Below are 12,835 nucleotides of genomic sequence, written 5' to 3' on the forward strand. Positions count from 1 at the left end.
TTTACCAGATGAACACTGGAGTGATAAATGATCAGAAGTGCAGGTAGAGATACTGGTGTGCAAAAGAGAAGAAAAGTAAATAAAATAAAAACAGTATGGGGATGAGGTAGGTAAATTGGGTGGGCTATATACCGATGGACTGTGTACAGCTGCAGCGATCAGTTAGCTGCTCAGATAGCAGACGTTTAAAGTTGGTGAGGGAGATAAAAGTCTTCAACTTCAAAGATTTTTGCAATTCGTTCCAGTCGCAGGCAGCAGAGAACGGGAAGGAAAGGCGGCCAAATTAGGTTTTGGCTTTAGAGATGATCAGTGAGATACACCTACTGGAGCGCGTGCTACGGGTGGGTGTTGCCATCGTGACCAGTGAACTGAGATAAGGTGGAGCTTTACCTAGCATAGACTTGTAGATGACCTGGAGCCAGTTTTTCTGGCGATGAACATGTAGCGAGGGCCATCCGACTAGAGCATACAGGTCGCAGTGGTAGGTGGTATAAGGTGCTTTAGTAACAAAACGGATGACACTGTGATAAACTGCACCCAGTTTGCTGAGTAGAGTATTGGAAGCTATTTTGTAGATGACATCGCTGAAGTCGAGGATCGGTAGGATAGTCAGTTTTACTAGGTTAAGTTATGCGGCGTGAGTGAAGGAGGCTTTGTTGCGAAATAGAAAGCCAACTCTAGATTTGATTTAGGATTGGAGATGTTTGATATGAGTCTGGAAGGAGAGTTTGCAGTCTAGCCAGACACCTAGGTACTTATAGATGTCCACATATTCTAGGTCGGAACCATCCAGGGTGGTGATGCTAGTCGGGCTTGCGGGTGCAGGCAGCGAACGGTTGAAAAGCATGCATTTGGTTTTACTAGCGTTTAAGAGCAGTTGGAGGCCACGGAAGGAATGTTGTATGGCATTGAAGCTAGTTTGGAGGTTAGATAGCACAGTGTCCAAGGAAGGGCCAGAAGTATACAGAATGGTGTTGTCTGCGTAGAGGTGGATCAGGGAATCGCCCGCAGCAAGAGCAACATCATTGATATATACAGAGAATAGAGTCGGCCTGAGAATTGAACCCTGTGGTACCCCCATAGAGACTGCCAGAGGACCGGAAAACATGCCCTCCAATTTGACACACTGAACTCTGTCTGCAAAGTAGTTGGTGAACCAGGCAAGGCAGTCATTAGAAAAACCGAGGCTACTGAGTCTGCTGATAAGAATATGGTGATTGACAGAGTCGAAAGCCTTGGCCAGGTCGATGAAGATGGCTGCACAGTACTGTCTTTTATCGATGGCGGTTATGATATTGTTTTGTACCTTGAGCGTGGCTGAGGTGCACCCGTGACCGGCTCAGAAACCGGATTGCACAGCGGAGAAGGTACGGTGGGATTCGAGATGGTCAGTGATCTGTTTGTTGACTTGGCTTTCGAAGACCTTAGATAGGCAGGGCAGGATGGATATAGGTCTGTAACAATTTGGGTCCAGGGTGTCTCCCCCTTTGAAGAGGGGGATGACCACGGCAGCTTTCCAATCCTTGGGGATCTCAGATGATACGAAGGAGAGGTCGAACAGGCTGGTAATAGGGGTTGCGACAATGACGGCGGACAGTTTCAGAAATAGAGAGTCCAGATTGTCAAGCCCAGCTGATTTGTATGGGTCCAGGTTTTGCAGCTCTTTCAGAACATCTGCTATCTGGATTTGGGTAAAGGAGATGCTGGGGAGGCGTGGGCGAGTAGCTGCGCGGGGGGGCTGTTGGCCGAAGTTGGAGTAGCCAGGAGGAAGGCATGGCCAGCCGTTGAGAAATGCTTGTTGAAGTTTTCGATTATCACGGATTTATTGGTGGTGACCGTGTTACGTAGCCTCAGTGCAGTGGGCAGCTGGGAGGAGGTGCTCTTGTTCTCCATGGACTTTACAGTGTCCCGGACCTTTTTGGAGTTAGAGCTACAGGATGCAAATTTCTGCTTGAAAAGCTGGCCTTTGCTTTTCTGACTGACTGCGTGTATTGGTTCCTGACTTCCCTGAACAGTTGCATATCGCGGGGACTATTCGATGCTATTGCAGTCCGCCGCAGGATGTTTTTGTGCTGGTCGAGGGCAGTCAGGTCTGGAGTGAACCAAGGGCTATATCTGTTCTTAGTTCTGCATTTTTTGAACAGAGCATGCTTGTCTAAAATGGTGAGGAAGTTACTTTTAAAGAATGACCAGACATCCTCAACTGACGGGATGAGGTCAATATCCTTCCAGGATACCCGGGCCAGGTCGATTAGAAAGGTGTTTTAGGGAGCGTTTGACAGTGATGAGGGGTGGTCGTTTGACCACGGACCCGTAGCGGATACAGGCAATGAGGTAGTGATCGCTGAGATCCTGATTGAAGACAGCAGAGGTGTATTTGGAGGGCAAGTTGGTCAGGATAATGTCAATTAGGGTGCCCATGTTTACGGATTTAGGGTTGTACCTGGTGGGTTCCTTGATTATTTGGAGGGCATCTAGCTTGAGGGCATCTAGCTTAGATTGTAGGACTGCCGGGTTGTTAAGCATATCCCAGTTTAGGTCACCTAACAAAACAAACTCTGAAGCTAGATGGGGGGCGATCAATTCACAGATGGTGTCCAGGGCACAGCTGGGAGCTGAGGGTGGTTGGTAGCAGGCGGCAACAGTCAGAGACTTATTTCTGGAGAGATTATTTTTTTAAATTAGAAGTTTGAACTGTTTGGGCGTAGACCTGGATAGTAAGACAGAACTTTGCAGGCTATCTCTGCAGTAGATTGCTACTCTTGCCCCTTTGGCAGTTCTATCTTGACGGAAAATGTTGGTTGGGTATGGAAATCTCAGAATTTTTGGTGGCCTTCCTAAGCCAGGATTCAGACACGGCAAGGACATCAGGGTTGGCAGAGTGTACTAAAGCAGTGAGTAAAACAAACTTAGGGAGGAGGCTTCTGATGTTGACATGCATGAACCCAAGGCTTTTTCGATCACAGAAGTCAACAAATGAGGGTGCCAGACATGCAGGGCATGGTTTACCTCCACATCACCCGAGGAACAGAGGTGGAGTAGGATGAGGGTGCGGCTAAAGGCTATCAAAACTGGTCGCCTAGAGCATTGGGGACAAGGAATAAAAGGAGCAGATTTATGGGCGTGGTAGAATATATTCAGGGCATAATGTGCAGACAGGGGTATGGTGGGGTGCGGGTACAGCGGAGGTAAGCCCAGGCACTGGGTGATGATAAGAGAGGTTGTATCTCTGTACTTGCTGGTTATAATGGGTGAGGTCACCGCATGTGTGGGAGGTGGGACAAAGGAGGTTTCAGAGATGTGAGGAGTGGAACTAGGGTCTCCATTGTAAACTAAAACAATGATAACTAACCTGAACAACAGTATACAAGGCATATTTTGATATTTGAGAGAGACATACAGCAAGGCATAAAGTAATCACAGGCCTTGATTGGGAGACCTTGCTAAAACAACAGGTGAGACAACAACAGCTAGTCAGCTAACACAACAACAGCAGGTAAAATGGCGATGACTAGGCAGAGAGGGTCGGATTAACTACACACAGAGCCTGAGTTTGCGGCTGGGGCCGACAGATAAAACATAAATAAACAGAATGGAGTACCGTGATTAATGGACAGTCCAGCAGGCATCAGCTATGTAGCCAAGTGATCATAATGTCCAGGGGGCAGCAGTAGATGGAACAGGGAAGCCGCCACTACGCTAGCACGCGGGCGGGGGTGGTAGGGGGGGTCTGCTCAGACGGAGGCCGGTTGAAGGCACAGCGGATGGAGTATTTGTCGGCAGACCAGTCGTGGTGGTGCGGCGGGGGGCCGTGTCGACAGAGAATCCAAGCCAGATGGCGAAAGAGGTATTGTAGAATTTAGTTTGCTAGCAGGGAGATGTGCCTGGCTCACGGCTAACTGGTGCTAGCTTCGTGGCAGTGGCGTTAGCCAAGGTCCAGAGTTTACAACAAGGATCCGGTGGAGTATTGGGCTCTAGCCGTGTATGAGTGGGGTTTGGGTGAACAGCTGAGTAGGCCGAGAGGTGGGCCTCAGGGATAGCTTCGGTACTGGGTCCATCTAGCTGTGAAGATCAGAAGTAGTGGTCCAGGGATTACGGCAGGGATCCGGCGTTGTTGTGGAGAGACAGTTCGATACTGGTAGACTGGCGAGTATTATCCAGGCTAAAAACAGGGCTGGCTGTGCAGAAGGTAAAAGCCGCTAGCAGTGGCTAACAATGACTAAACAGCTTGTAGCTAATTAGCTAGTTAGCTTCTGGAGGTTCTTGAATGTATTCTAAAATAAAAAATAATAGCGATTCCATATCACATTGGGTGAGGCAGGTTACCGGAAGGTATAATCGAATTAAAAATCGAAAAGAGATTGAAAATAAATATGGGTCCAGTGAGTGGTTGGGCTGGCTGGAAACACGGCGATTCAGACAGTTAGCAGGCCTGTGCTAACAAGCTAACAGTTAGTAGGCTGGGGCTAAACAAGCTAGCAGTTAGTAGACCGGGGCAGGCTAGCAGTTAGCAGGCCGGGTTAGCAAGCAAGCAGATAGCAGGGGCTAGAAAGTTAGCCTTTGGGGGGCGTCGCAATGGGGTTAAGTCTGTTTTTGCCTCTTCATGCGGTGAAGTCGATAGACCGGTTGTAGAATTAGTGGGGTTCCAAGTAGCTCTAGGTAGCTAGCAGGCCTAGCTGGTTAGCATAATGGGCCTTCAGCGGGCGTCGCGCCTGAGGGGCCTGTTGGAGTCCTCGGGCAGATTGTGTCGGTATTCCAGTCATAGGGGATCTACGGGGTTCCATGCCCCGTACCGGCTGTAGAAGGGGTCCAGATGTTGTAGCCCAGGAGCATGCTTCGGTGGTAGCACAGGAGCTCTGGCCGGGCTAGCTTCAAGCTAAGTGGATGGAAACGCTAGCCAGGAGTAGTCATCTGGGGTTGCGGTTAGCTAGTTGTGAAGATCCAGATGAAAATGTTCAGTTTGCGGTGGGAATCCGGGGATAAAAATAATAGGTCCGTTATGCTCTGGTGACCGCTGGCAATGGTTTGCTGACTGATAGCTGGTAGTTAGCTGGCTAGCTTCAGTTGAGGGATTCCAGATCTGAAGTAAATATAGATACTTTAGAGAAAATTAAAGCAGATCAACGCTACATTGGGTGAGGCGGGTTGCATGAGAGTATCTAGATTTTGAGGTTTAGCAAAATATTTAAAAAGATATGCGAAGAAAAATATGTAAAAAACTATATATACAAGGGACACGACAGGACAAAGATGTCTGACTGCTACGCCATCTTGGCGTGCAGACTCAGGACGTGACGCAGGGCATCCAGGCTAAAGAGTTCAAACCTGGTTTCATCAGACCAGATAATCTTGCTTCTCATGGTCTGAGAGTCCTTTAGAGTCCTTTAGATGCGGGCTGTCATGTGCCTTTTACTGAGGAGTGGCTTCTGTCTGGCCACTCTACCATAAAGGCCTAATTCATGGAGTGCTGCAGAGATGGTTGTCCTTCTGGAAGGTTCTGGAAGGTTCTCCCATCTCCACAGATGATCTCTGATGATCTCTGATGATCCATCGGGTTCTTGGTCACCTCCCTGACCAAGGTAATTCTCCCCCGATTGCCCAGCTCTTGGAAGAGTCTTGGTGGTTCCAAACTTCTTCCATTTAAGAATGATGGAGGCCACTGGGTTCTTGGGGACCGTCAATGCTGCAGAAGTGTTTTGGTACCACTTCCCCAGATCTCTGCCTTAATACAATCCTGTCTCGGAGCTCCACGGACAATTCCTTCACCCTCATGGCTTGGTTTATGCTCTGACATGCACCGTCAACTATTGGACCTTATATAGACAGGTGTGTACCTTTCCAAATCATGTCCAGTCAATTGAATTTACCACAGGTGGACTCCAATCAACTTGTAGAAACATCTCAAGGATGATCAATGGAAACAAGATGCACCTGAGCTCAATTTTGAGTCTCATAGCAAAGGGTCTGAATACTTATGTAAATAAGTTCTTTCAGTTTTTTATTTTTAATGAATTTGCAAAAATGTCTAAACCTGTTTTTGCTTTGTCATTATGGGATAGTGTGTGTAGATTGATGAGGAGGAAAATATAAAATGTAATCCATTTTAGAATAAGGCTGCAACGTAACAAAATGTGGAAGAAGTCAAAGGGTCTGAATATTTTACGATTGCACTGTAGGCTGTTATATGTAGGCTATAGAGTCATGTTGACAGCTTGCATAATAATGACACAGGAGAAGCAGAGTCCTGGTTAACCTTTGCCTGCCCTGTTGACATTTGTTATCAAAGAAAACTGCAGTAAACAATATGGTTATCAGAAACAAATTGCCGACCAACGACCCTAGAAACGACCCCAGTAATGGACCTTTTGAAGGACAAGCTTGCATTCTTGTATAGCTTAATATCATAGGCTTACTATTACCACTCTAGTAGAGTTATATCATATCTGAACTATAAATATAAAATGACAAAGCCTGTTCGTTCCATGTGTACTACAATGTTTAGCAGAGTGTCACAACATGTTTGGATGCATTTCATGGAACCTTTTAAAACACTAGTACACACTGACCCACACTTATTAAAATTAGCTTCCTAAAAGGGGAGTTTCTTTATACAATATGTACACTCACAATGTTCTCAGTGGAAATTCACTTGGCATGTTGAACTATTTGAATGGCACTGCTGGGAAACTTTGGGAAATATGCGTTTTACCTTACAGTAGTTCCTTTGCACTCAGCTAATCATTAATGAGTCATAAAAGACGATTATGTGACTGTCTTTCATTTATTTCTAACCAAGTCTCCCATGACATTTGGGCCCAGTCAGTCAAGTCACAGAGAAGACACAGACAGAAAGACCCAACCTTGGAAATGGAGCTGGACCAAGGCAAGATGGATCAGGAGCCAGGCAGGCCCACATGGAACAGGCAGATCGAGTTCACCCTGGCTGGGATCGGCTGTGCTGTGGGGCTGGGGAACATATGGCGGTTCCCTTATCTGTGCTACAGGAGTGGAGGAGGTGAGAGGAAATTTCTGATGAGTCAGCCCTGATAGAAGACTAAAACCCAATGACTATATAGCATAACCAGACTTACGTCACCTTATTAATTTATATTGTTGAGAATACATATGTTTGTGAATGAAAGTTTTACATTTGTCTGGGTATATGATAGCATGTTTTCTGTTGTCATGTTGATAGAAAATGTCAGGGTGATATTAATGGTTAATACTGTTGAGGAAAGCATAATCTTAGAGTAGAGTTTTTTGTACTATGACATAAGATGATGATCCACCACATTCTATTGTGAGATACTTGAATAATGCCATAATGACATACCACTTGTCACTGTCATTGGTTATGAATACGATTTTATTGAGTTGTAGTTATCATGGAGAGAGAATTAAGAATTTTACCAGGTATTATATTTTGTCCAATGATCAGAATTAATTCAGAATGTCATAACAACAACATGTAATGTTTCATTTAAAATTACCTTGAGCACTGAGAACCTAACAAGCAATTGACCTTTCTATACACAGCTACAAAAACACACGGGGGGGGGGGGTGAATGACTTTATTAAAGATTAGACGAGGTCAGATATGCACCACTGACTCACCAACGCATGGCAATGTTAAACTTGCTGTGAAAATATAACTTGGGGACACGTTGACACGCTAGTCAAAACATTTCCATGTCTCCCTGTTTTCAATGATGAGAAGGGTGGGTATATGTTCAAATTCTAGTTTAAAATAAAATAATATGGCCTCCCAAGTGGCGCAGCGGTCTAAAGCACTGCATTGCAGTGTTTTGGAATCACTTCAGCCTGGGGTTTGATCCCAGGCTGTGTTACAACTGGCTGTGACTGTGAGTCCCGTAGGGTGGTGCACAATTGGCCCAGCGTCATCCATGTTAGGGTAGGGTTTGGCTGAGGGGCTTTACTAGGCTCATCACACTCTAGCAACTCCATGTGGTGGGCCGGGTGCTGACTTCGGTGTTTAGTTGAATGTTGTTTCCTCCGACACATTGGTGAAGCTGGCTTCTGGGTTAAGTGAGCAGGTGTTAAGAAGCACAGCTTGGCAGGTCATGTTTTGGAGGCAATGAGTTTGGCTGGGGGGGGGGGGGGTTGAATAACTTTATTGTTTTGGAGGACAGCTGACAGATGATATCGCCTCTCCCGAGCCTGTTGGGGAGTTGCAGCAATGAGACAAGGTTGTAATTGGATTGAAATTGGATATCATGAAAGAGGGAGTAACATTTTTTATTTTTATTAAATATGCAACCTCAATCCTATCCCTCTAGGCAATTTCAAGAAACATACTTCAGTCCCACTAAAGTTACTGTGTTACTGATATATTGCTGCTTTATGTCCTGGTCAGGTGCATTCCTGGTTCCCTACCTGCTGATGCTGCTGGTGATGGGAATTCCTCTGCTCTACATGGAGCTGATTCTGGGACAGTACATGAGAAGAGGGCCTGTTCATGCCCTGGCTAAAGCCTGCCCGCTGCTCAAAGGTACTGAAGCATACAGTATCTATTCCCCCCTCTACTGGAGCATCATTTTAGTGTCGCGTTTTTACATAGTCAAACTAAAAATGGCAAAGTCAAACTAAAACCGTCAGTCAAACATAAACCTATGAAATGGCACTGGTGTCCAACAGGGTCATAAACATTTTGCTGACTCACTCACTATGCATAAGGTTGTAACTAACTAAGTATTTTAAGATTCATGTAAGTTGTAAATGACAGAAGTGACAATGTTATTTGCCCGTCCCTTAGGAGTGGGCCTGGCGACTGTGGCCATCTCCTTCATCATGTGTACTTACTACAACATCATCATCACATGGGGTCTGTACTACCTGTTCAGCTCCTTCCAGAGTCCGCTGCCCTGGCAGAGCTGCAACAACACATGGAACACCCCCAACTGCACCAATCACATAAACCCGAACACCAGCTCACACTCCTCCACCGCCAGCCAGCAGTTCTTCAAGTAGGTCTCACTCTCAATGTGGGCTAGCCCAGAGCCATACTCCTCTATGTGCACTCCCCTATGTACTGTATTTATTCTGACAGTGAAGCTAAAACTGTTAATTTGGCTCTATACTCTAGCATTTTAGATCAAATGTTATATACTGAATGATGCGACAGTACAGAATGTCACCTTTTATTTGAAGAGATGTTCATACATGTGTTTAACCATTTAGAAGTGAATGCACTTTTTTTTACATACCTGATTTAACTAGGCAAGTCAGTTAAGAACACATTCTTATTTTCAATGACAGCCTAGGAACATTGGGTTAACTGCCTTGTTCAGAGGCAGAACAACAGAGTTTTACCTTGTCATCTCGGAGATTCGATCTTGCAACCTTTTGGTTACTAGTCCAACGCTCTAACCACTAGGCTACCTGCCGCCCCGCTTCATGTATCTAGTCCCCCCATTAGAAGATGTTGTGAGTATTTGGACAAATTCATTTATAGAGTATAAAAGTTTAGTCAAAAGTTTAGCATTTGTTCCCATATTCCTAGCATGCAATGACTACATCAAACTTGTGACTACAAACAAAGAGCTGCAGTTAGTTTCGCAATGGGTAACAATGAATAAGTTAGTCCTAAATACTTCAAAAACTAAAAGTATTGTATTTGGGACAAATCATTCACTAAACCCTAAACCTCAACTACTTCTAGTAATGAATACTTGTAAGGGGTGCTGGTGGCAGAGAAGTCAGACGCAGGAGAGAAATAACTGTTTCCAACAGCGCAGTTTATTAACAAAAACCCACCGGAAAACTGAATAATAAAAATAAATGGGTACATAACCCAACGCACACCAGGACAGACGTGCACAAGCACTTACAATAAACAATCACCGACAAGGACATGAGGGGGAACAGAGGGTTAAATACACAACATGTAATTGATGGGATTGGAACCAGGTGTGATGGAAGACAAGACAAAACCAAAGGAAAATGAAAAGAGGATCAGCAAAGGCTATAAGGTCGGTGACTTCGACCGCCGAATGCTGCCCGAACAAGGAGAGGGACCAACTTCGGCGGAAGTCGTAACAGTACCCCCCCCTGACGCGCGGCTCCAGCTGCGCGTGGACACCGGCCTCGGGGACGACCCAAAGGGCGAGGCGCAGGGCGATCCGGACGAAGATGGTGGAACTCCTGCAGCATAGATTGGTCCAGCACGTCCTTGACCGGAACCCAGCACCTCTCCTCTGGGCCGTACCCCTCCCACTCCACGAGATACTGAAGGCCCGGCACCTCGAATCCAGTATGGAGCAAACGGAGTACGCCGGGGGCCCCCCCCAATGTCCAGAGGGGGCGGAGGAAAATCCCGCACCTCAGACTCCTGGAGCGGGCCAGCCACCACCGGCCTGAGGAGAGACACATGGAACGAGAGGTTAATACGGTAATCGGGTGGAAGCTGTAACCTATAACATACCTCGTTCACTCTCCTATGGACTTTAAATGGCCCCACAAACCACAGACCCAGCTTCCGGCAGGGCAGGCGGAGGGGCAGGTTTCGGGTCGAGAGCCAGACCCGGTCTCCCGGTGCAAACACAGAGGTCTCACTGTGGTGGAGATCTGCATTCCTCTTTTGGCGTGTCACGGCCTGCTGAAGGTGGACACGGACAGCTTCCCATGTCTCCTCCGCGCGCCTGAACCAGTCGTCCACTGCAGGAACCTCGGTCTGACCCTGATGCCAAGGCGCCAGAACCGGCTGGTACCCCAGTACGCACTGGAAGGGAGATAGGTTAGTGGAGGAGTGGCGGAGCGAGTTCTGTGCCATATCGGCCCAGGGCACGAACGCCGCCCACTCCCCCGGCCGGTCCTGGCAATAGGACCGCAGAAACCTGCCCACATCCTGGTTAACTCTCTTCACCTGCCCATTACTCTCGGGGTGAAACCCTGAAGTAAGGCTGATCGAGACCCCCAGACATTCCATGAACGCCTTCCAGACCCTATACGTAAACGGTTGACCCCGATCAGACACTATATCCTCAGGCACCCCGTAGTGCCAGAAGACGTGCGTAAACAAGGCCTCCGCAGTCTGTAGGGCTGTAGGGAGACCAGACAGAGGGAGGAGAGGACAGGACTTAGAGAAACTATCCACAACAACCAGGATTGTGGTGTTACCTTGTGAGAGTGGAAGATCAGTCAAAAAATCCATGACAGGTGCGACCAAGGCCGCTGCAGAACGGGAAAGGGGTGTAGCTTACCTCTGGGCAGGTGCCTAGGAGCCTTACACTGGGCTCAAACCAAGCAAGAGGAAACATAAACCCTCACGTCCTTAGCCAAGGTAGGCCACCAGTACCTACCGCTCAAACAGCGCACTGTCCGACCGATCCCAGGATGACCAGAGGAGGGTGACGTGTGGTCCCAATAGATCAACCGGTCATGAACAGCAGACGGGATGTACAGATGCCCAGTGGGACACTGGACGGAAGCGGGCTCTGCACGTAACGCTTGCTCAATGTCCGTGTCCAGCTCCCACACTACCGGCGCCACCAGGCAGGAGGCGGGGAGTATGGGAGTGGGATCCATGGACCGCTCCTCTGTGTCATACAGCCGGGACAATGCGTCTGCCTTCACGTTCTGGGAGCCTGGTCTGTAAGAAAGGGTAAACACAAAACGGGTGAACAATATAGCCCACCTTGCCTGACGAGGGTTCAGTCTCCTCGCTGCCCGGATGTACTCCAGATTGTGGTGGTCAGTCCAGATGAGAAAAGGGTGTCTAGCCCCCTCAAGCCAATGTCTCCACGCCTTCAAGGCCTTGATGACAGCCAACAGCTCCCGGTCCCCCACGTCATAGTCTTTCTTCACCGGGCCGAGCTTCTTTGAGAAGAAGGCACAGGGGCGGAGCTTCGGTGGCGTACCCTAGCGCTGAGAGAGCACAGCTCCTATCCCAGCCTCGGACGCATCAACCTCCACTATGAACGCCAAAGAGGGATCCGGATGGGCCAGCATGGGAGCCGAGGTAAACAGAGGCCTCAGGTGACTAAAAGCCCTGTCCGCCTCAGCTGACCAGTGCAAGCATACCGGGCCCCCCTTCAGCAGTGAGGTATTGGGTGCCGCTACCTGACCAAAATCCCTGATAAACCTCCGGTAGTAGTTGGCAAACCCTAAGAACCGCTGCATCTCCTTTACTGTGGTGGGTGTCGGCCAATTACAGCGACTTCAATGCGGTCACTCTCCATCTCCACCCCTGAGGTGGAAATGCGATACCCTAGGAAGGAGACGGACTGTTGGAAGAACAGGCATTTCTCAGCCTTGATGTACAGGTCATGCTCCGACAGGCAACCAAGCACTCTGCGCACCAGGGACACATGCTCTGCGCATGTAGCGGAGTATATCAAAATGTCATCAATATACACCACTACACCCTGCCTGTGCAGGTCCCTGAAAATCTTGTCTACAAAGACTTGGAAGACTGATGGCGCATTCATCAACCCGTACGGCATGACGAGGTACTCACTAGTGCCCAGAGGTGGTACTGAAAGCTGTCTTCCACTTGTCTCCCTCTCAGATACGCACCAGGTTGTAAGCACTCCTTTAGTGAAGAAGCGCGCTCCGTGACTCTATTGCTGTGGCTATGAGCGGTAGCGGGTAACTATACCTCACAGTGATCTGATTCAGACCCCGATAGTCAATATATGGGCGCAGACCTTCCTCGTTCTTCTTCACAAAAAATCAACTTGAGGAGGCGGGTGAAGTGGAGGACCACATGTACCCCTGACGCAGGGATATGTTTCCATAGCCTCCGTCACCGCCTGTGAGAGGGGATACACGTGACTTCTGGGAAGTGCAGCGTCTACCAGCAGATCTATCGCGCAAT

General features: G+C 48.0%; 1 protein-coding gene across 1 annotated transcript in view; it reads left to right on the plus strand.

Moving 5' to 3' along the window:
* The first annotated feature begins 6,659 nt into the window (after positions 1-6,659).
* The window catches only part of si:ch211-283g2.1 (sodium- and chloride-dependent GABA transporter ine), a 28,232-nt gene continuing 22,056 nt past the window's right edge, over positions 6,660-12,835 (plus strand). The window contains exons 1-3 of the mRNA XM_036937471.1: positions 6,660-7,015; positions 8,375-8,509; positions 8,774-8,984. Coding sequence (XP_036793366.1) covers positions 6,745-7,015; positions 8,375-8,509; positions 8,774-8,984 — 617 coding nt within the window. The 5' untranslated portion in view covers positions 6,660-6,744. The remainder of the gene's footprint in view (positions 7,016-8,374; positions 8,510-8,773; positions 8,985-12,835) is intronic.

Source organism: Oncorhynchus mykiss, chromosome 12, assembly GCF_013265735.2.
Source record: "Oncorhynchus mykiss isolate Arlee chromosome 12, USDA_OmykA_1.1, whole genome shotgun sequence".
In the NCBI taxonomy this organism is placed as follows: domain Eukaryota; kingdom Metazoa; phylum Chordata; class Actinopteri; order Salmoniformes; family Salmonidae; genus Oncorhynchus; species Oncorhynchus mykiss.